Source organism: Berghia stephanieae, unplaced genomic scaffold (genome assembly GCF_034508935.2).
Source record: "Berghia stephanieae isolate SIO BIC M18660-M18661 unplaced genomic scaffold, UCSD_Bste_1.3 scaffold74, whole genome shotgun sequence".
Classification (NCBI taxonomy): domain Eukaryota; kingdom Metazoa; phylum Mollusca; class Gastropoda; order Nudibranchia; family Aeolidiidae; genus Berghia; species Berghia stephanieae.
The window spans coordinates 1-7,500 of record NW_027629066.1 but is presented as its reverse complement, the minus strand read 5'-3'; the positions used below and the strand labels follow the sequence as shown (position 1 = coordinate 7,500).

General features: G+C 36.0%; 1 protein-coding gene across 2 annotated transcripts in view; it reads left to right on the top strand.

The window, feature by feature from the left end:
• The window catches only part of LOC144962254 (flavin reductase (NADPH)-like), a 5,396-nt gene extending 867 nt beyond the window's left edge, over positions 1-4,529 (top strand). Inside the window, exons 2-5 of one of the 2 annotated variants that reach the window (XM_078895158.1) lie at positions 19-163; positions 1,813-2,014; positions 2,739-2,903; positions 3,724-4,529. In XM_078895158.1, coding sequence (XP_078751284.1) covers positions 29-163; positions 1,813-2,014; positions 2,739-2,903; positions 3,724-3,878 — 657 coding nt within the window. In that variant the 5' untranslated portion in view covers positions 19-28 and the 3' untranslated portion in view covers positions 3,879-4,529. The remainder of the gene's footprint in view (positions 1-18; positions 164-1,812; positions 2,015-2,738; positions 2,904-3,723) is intronic. The other variant, XM_078895160.1, reaches the window with a different exon arrangement.
• The last annotated feature ends 2,971 nt before the right edge of the window (positions 4,530-7,500 follow it).

The following is a 7,500-nucleotide window of genomic DNA, read 5'->3' as shown; positions in this document are numbered from 1 at the left end:
TTATGCGTTGTCGGACAGGTCTGGTCAAATGAAGGTTGCAGTCATAGGAGCAACAGGACCGACTGGTCTCGTAGTGGTCAGTGAGGCTCTTGATCAGGGTCATGACGTAATTGCAGTGGTCAGGAATCCTGATAAAATTACTACAACTCATCCACAGTTGAAGGTAAGAAAGCCATGTTTGTCAATTGGTCAAACTAAACTATATGTCGGACATAGGTCAGTTGACCTTGACTTTAAAATCCAATGTCATAGCAAGTGTAGAAATACTGATACTGATATCCATATATATTTTGTTTTCTAAAACTGAGAGAAATTAAAAACTTTCATTTACAAACAGTGAGTTTTATAAATTTTGCATCTAATTAGAGTCTTTATTTAGTTAGGATTGTAACGCCTGGGGTCATTTTGTTTCTTTCTTTGGACAAATGAAATTGTAATTCAAGGTGAGCGACTAGCAAGTATATTTAGTTTTTTTATAATGTAACTGTGGAAGCATTTAGAATTTCTCCCATAAACCATCCATTGTGAGCCAAATCAGCAGTTTTCATTTTTTCGTAATCACCAGTTGGCATCAGGAACTCTACTCTATTAAGTTAACATTAAAATTCTATATATAATAATATATCATAAATTAAATCTTCTGGAGAAATGCAGGCGTCACTTCAATGACTTTCAGTAAATTTACACAGTTACTCACCTAGAGTTAAATGTTTCATTTATCAAAAAAAGCTGGACTGGTAGGATGAATATTTAATGGATAGATTTTGCATCTACAAATTAGGGTCTTAATTTGTTTGGGTTGGAAAGCCGGATACTCAGGCACAACTGATAACTAACCAGATTGTTGCACAACTTTTACTCCACCGAAATTTTTTAAATCATGGAACTTGTGTTGTTGTAGTTATTGTTTGATAGGGGTCAATTTGCTTAATTCTTTCGATGAATAAAACTAATTCCAGTTGAACAACTACTTTTATAATGTTTACTAATATTTATTGAAGTGGGGCCTACTTATGGAATTTCTCCCAAATAAATCTGTTGACGCAAACTCCATCTAGTTGGTGATTTTTACAAAAAAATATACAGATTTTTTTTTGTTGTTGTTTGCCTGTTGCAGGTCTGTGTTTAATTAAGGTTAATTTGACACACAATACATATTCCTCTCAAGATGTGAATAATATGCTTCAACAGATGTAACGTCACTTCCCTCGTAATGACGCATGGTAACTTAGTAACTGGCTGTAAACTATCGGAACAATGGCGGATGGCCTTATGAAATATTTCTTAGACGAGCATAAAAGTGTATCCAGAGGAGAAAAACATTATAGATATGATCATGTTTTGACTTTACACATTCTGATCACAAGACATATGAAAAGTTCTAGCCAGCATGAAGAATAAAAAGTACTGATTTTCTTTGTTTAGAACCATGATGGCTGCCGTTGCTGGGCCACGTGACACCAGACTATTCATCCAATTAGGACAAGGTTATAGATTGTGATGAAAATTGTTTGAGACAATGCTGTTAATGGCCAGGTACTCATTTTACACCTGAATACGTTGAGAGAATTTGAGTAAAGAGCCTTTTTCTAGGATTCGACTATGCATCACTCAGAGCGGGACTTGAGCCCTGGACCATCCTATCCGAAGACGAGTGTCATGCCACTAAACCAAATAGTTGTACCCATATGTGCAGTTGTACTTTATGAAATTGAAACACGATTTCAGATAGCTTTTTGAAGTATTGTATTAAATTGGATTGTGCGGCTTATGTTCCAGAAAATACAGTAATTATTTGTCTATTGTTTCCAGGTTGTAAAAGCAGATCTGACTGATTCATCTCAACTTGTTGATCATTTCCGAGGTTGTGATGGTGTGTTGTCAGCCATTGGTGGCAAAGCAGGGATGTTCACGCCTTGTGACGCTTACACCTCCACTGGGAAGGCTGCTATATCGGCCATGAGAGAGGCAGGACTCAAGAAATTTGTTTGTATAACGGCTTGGGGAACTAAAGGTGATCTATAAATTTGATCCATTCATCGCCTCAAATTGGTACATATTTATGTCGGGGTGGTTTGGATGCTAATAATTGAGTCTATCGTCAAAACTGTTAGAGTTGGCTAAGTTTTTTATGTTTCATTAAGGAATATAGATATACTTTTAAAAAACAGCAAAAAAAAAAAGAAAAAGCAACAAGAAAACTTGAGCTTTTATATAGCGCAATATCCTCTAAATTTGCTACAAAGTGCTTTACAAAGGGTCCCAGACCAACAGCAACACGGTATCTTATAGAATGAGGCATCATGCCTGTTAGGTAATACTACAATTGTTTCCGACAGAGACAATGTTGTTATCAGTCAGATAACCATTTTACACCCGAGTATGGTTGAAGAATGTAAGTAAAGAGCCTTTTCCAAGGACTCATGTGCCAAGCAAGGCTCAAACCCAGATCCCTTCGATCCAAAAGCGAATGTCATACTACAAGGCCACATAGTCGCACATGACACAAAAGCAATAGGATAAGGAGGTCAACTTTAGTGCTCTCCTCTGTCCCTTTACATTTTGTTTCATTGAATATAACTATATAATTTTGGATCCTAATCTGTGTATATTAGACAAAAAGGTGGAAATGGAAAGGCCTTTTCGTTAGTATTTTATGATCACAGACTTCAGTCAGCCCCCACCGCTCTCTACTTTTCCCGTATATTAGATGCCATTTCTTACTTTTGTTTTTGCAGACGTTCCAAATCTTCCTTTTTTCTGGAATTGGGTTTTGAAGCCAACAGTTGTGCGAAACGTCGTGAAGAATATGGGCGAGTTGGAAGAGCTTTTATTGAATGACTGCACGGACATCAACTACACAGTTGTTAGACCCCCACGTCTAACTAACCTCGAATCTAGCAGTGAGTTAAGTTGATAACATTTCAGTTACATTTTTACTTCAGACCTGCTGTCTATACTATATTTAAATTTATCTTTTTATTTTTGTGGGTTGGTTTTGTTTAATTTCCAAATTTAATCTTGTTTCCCGTAACATTTTTTTTCTTTTTCTTTTTTTTTTTATTTTAAAATTTTTGTTGTTGTTTTTTGGTTAATTTTTGTTGTTGAATCATTCAGCTAGTCTTTAGTTAGCTCTTAATTCTAGAGCTCATTGTAACCCTCAACCCACCATTGCCTGGTCCCAAGTCCAGGATGAGAAATTGGGAAGGTTGTGCATTAGGCCAGCTACCCACCATGTAAAAAACACCACACTACAGAAACGCCAAGAAGAACTGAAAAACGTAATTTTGGCGAGCCAGATTCAACTCTTGTTATGAATAGAGATGAAAGCCAAAAGGAAGTTTTTATTCCGACATTGACTCTGAGCAAGCCCAAGCAGGAGGTGAGAGTGGGTGCCTGGAATGTGCAAATGTTATATGAAACTGGAGAGATGCGCCTCATGTTCCACCAAGGAACCAGAGGATAAGTAAGTGTATAACCCTCAGTTCAATGGAAAATTGAAGCTTTGCCATAGTGGTTTTCTAATCTCTCTCTCTCTCTCTCTCTCTCTCTCTCTCTCTCTCTCTCTCTCTCTCTCTCTCTCTCTCTCTCTCTCTCTCTCTCTCCTCTCTCTCTCTCTCTCTCTCCTCTCTCTCTCAATCTTTCTCTCTCTCTCTCTCTCTCTCTCTCACACACACACAAACAATTACAAACACATTTCTTTTTCTTAACAATGAATTTCAGGCAAGCCAATTCATGTCAGTGTGGGACAACTTGTGGAGGGCTATGAGACGAGTGCAATCAGTCGGCGTGACGTTGCGAAATTCATGTTGTCATGTTTATCATCGGATGAATATGATAAGAAGATGGTCGCTGTTACATCTCGTAAAGAAGATTGATTTCCTTTTGCTTACATCAAGATGTGTTATAGTAACAGCACAAGAGGGGATCAGGGTGAAAACTTTTTGTCATATCCATATCCAGTGGTGTCAACCTTACGTAAAAACGGTGTAGTCTTATTACACATTTTCATTCATTAAGCTCCCATAGTGGGCAGGGAGGTACATGCTGTGTCTTCTATCCCCCCATACCCGTTTCCCAATTGTTTCCTGTCATTGTCTTGGAATGAGATTACTTAGTTTTGACTTGATCCTTGCCGGAGCTCCTTGGCTGGGAGGGAAACAGTCGAATGTATAGTTATAGTTTTGGGAGATTATATTTTTTTCCTTGTAAATCATCTCTCTGTTATGCATTGTATTATGTTTAGTTTAGATATTATATTATATGATTGGTAAACATTTGACTGTATTCCTCTTAGTTGGGACCTGTGCTTGTGTCTGGATGAGACTTTTAGGTGATCTCAAACTAAGTACATTGGTGGTATGCTCTTGGAATCTACATCTGATCCCTATTTGTTCCCAGTTCCCCTATGTCTTACTTTTTCTTGGGTGCTGTAATTGTAATTCTATAACTTTTTACTATCCCATTTTCTTCCTTTTTACTGGCGCTGATATAACCTAAATGTGTTGCAAGCGCCGTAAAACCCTTAATCGTCCATCATCAAAATTAGTGTCAGTTATCGCTTTTGTAGGATTTACACTTTTTTTTTTTCAAAATCTTACTCATTTTGGCTCTTCATTGTACATATTTTCATGGTCTAGGGGTGGCAACACTCCATATCCATATCCATATCCAAGGATGGAATATAGCCATTGATTACATGACTGAAAACTTGATTTCTTTCTTTAATGAACTGAAGCAAGTTTTCAACATTATTTTTATATCTATATGTATATTTTATGATTTCATGGGGTATTTTTCATCACATTATTATTATTAGTTTGTATATTTAAAATTTTGTATTTTTTAACTTTGTAATTTGAACAAAGAAACCTTTGACCCTTATTTCAATAGGGACATAGAGGTTCAAATTATTTTCATTAATGCAGGAACTGAGAGCTATTCCTGGGTCTGGTAGGGAGGTCACCCTTGCTAAGTCCTCTATCCCCCTATATCTTTCTTTCTGTTCTTGTCTTGGAATTAACTTACTTTTTGTCCTGGCCCTTGCTGGAGTCGTTGATTGAGTGAGAAACAGTCAAATGAATATTATTGGTTTTGGGATATGATGATATGATATTTTTTCCCTTGTAAATTATCTCTCACTGATAATTATTTTTAAAAAATATAATGTGTAAGCATTTGAGAGTTTTCCTATTTTGAGGGATCCTGTGCATTGGAAATTTCAGGTATTCTGAAACTAAGTACATTCATAGTTTGCTCTTGGAATCCACTTCGGTTCCGTATTTGAACCAGTCCCCTTTGTCTTACCTTTTCTTTTGGTGCTTTTAATCGTAAATCTAGACTTTTAAAAAATCTTCATTCTTTTTATTGGTGCTGAAATGACCTAAAAGTACTGTAAAACCAGTATAATCATACAGAATTTTATTCAGGGCACTGTTAGACCTGTTTCTTCTTTAGATAACATCCCTGTAATTTTGAAATGTTGACATTTCCATAGGTTACCCTTCCTAACTACAAAATGTAACGTTTTCTCATTAGCATTGAATCTGTTAACCGCTAAGCAAAATCTGACTACTGAATGAAGAGAAGAGGGGAAGGGGAAATGTTGATTATAGTTATGAATCTTTCCTGTTTCAGTATTTTGGGATTTATGTCTTGATCTGTGCCATTATTATTATTATTATTGTTGTTGTTGTTTTTGTTATTATTATTATTATTCACATAAATTTGATCTGTTACTGTTTGCAATAACCTTGCATCGAGTTTATGCAGCTGATTAATATTGGTACAACATAAATTTGGTGTGTCACTGCTTGAAATATTCCTGCATCCACATACCTGCCAACCTTTCCGCTTTGGCGGAATAATTCCTATTTTCACTATTTCTTTCTGCTATTCCGCCATTGTCTCTAAAATTCCGATATTCAAAAATGATGATAATGGTAAAGGGGAAAAAAAAAGGGGGGGGGGGGGGGGGCATTAAAAGGTGATATGTTTTTTTTTCATGATTACCAAAGGGAGCTAAGTAGGAAAATTAATTGCACTCCCCCTCCCTTCCCCCACCTCCTTTTCCCAATTTCATTACCTTACACATCTGAAAAAGCTGGTGGTCCTGGGTGGGGTTCCTACCTCCCATAGTGAGCAGGGAGGTACCTATTGTGTCTTCTATCCCCTTATATCTGTTTTCCAACTTGCATTCTGTCGTTGTCTTGGAATGAGATTGCTTGGTTTTGTCTTGGCCCTGGTCGGGGTCCTGGCTGGGAGGGAAACAGTCGAATGCATAGTTATTGTTTTGGGAGATGATATTGTTTTCCTTGTAAATCATCTCTCTGTTATGTACTATTATCTTTATTTTGAATGTATAATGTAAGCATTTGAGTGTATTCCTCTTAGTTGGATTTTGTACTTGTGTCCGGATGAGACTTATAGTTATAGGTGATCTCAAACTAAGTACATTGGTGGTTTGCTCTTGGAATCTAAATCTGCTCCCTATTTGTTCTCAGTTCCCCTTTGTCTTACTTTCTCTTGGGTGCTTTAATTGTAATTCTAGAACTTTTTACTATCCCATTTTCTTCCTTTTTACTGGCGCTGATATAACCTAAATGTGTTGCAAGCGCCGTAAAACCCTTAAAAACAAAACAAAACAAAAAAGCTGGTGGTCATTTTGATAGGGAATTTTACGTTGTTGACAAATTCCTATTTTTGGTCTCAGATTCCTATTTTCTGACTTCCTGATTCCACTTTTGGATTGTAAAGGGTTGGCAGGTCTGCTTCCAGTTAGGTGTAGTTGATTTACATTTATGATAAGTACAAATGTGCTCTGGGTACATCTTCATGTAAATTTTAGGAAAATATACACCCTCATTTGATGTGGAGCGAATCTCTTGCAAGAGAGTGATAACATTCCTGGGTGCAGTTTTTTGGAGTTTTTTTTTTTTCATCCTCTCTGTCTACCCAATGGTAATTGTGTAGTTTTTGGGAGATGAAACCTTTCAGTAGTCTAGCAACCTATCCAAATGGAGTAAGCAATTGTCAGTGTCAGATTAAAAGGTATATATAAATTGTGATGAACTCCCATCTTTATCAGCTGTGGCTCTAATGACCACTTCTTTATTTTGCAATGCATTTAAATGTTCTAGTCCCTAAAATATATTTTTACAAAATATTGTTTTAAATTGTATACCTCAGTCTTTTGCTAAGTATCTCATTTAGATTCCGAAGGGTAAGTCTAAGTGAGCAATCGGGGATAATGCTTTTTGGTTTATCATACTAATTATTTTGAAGAATATATATTATATACCAATTTTATCAAAGAATTGTATCTTTATCAAAGAACAAAAAACAAAATACACATATGAGTTTGAAATCTATCGCTTTATAAAATGTTTTTTTTTTTACTCACATGTTTATGCGTTCAAAATTTATCTCTATATAAAATGTTTTATACATATATTTGAGAACAAAATTTATCTCTTTATAAAATATTTTGATTGAAAACTG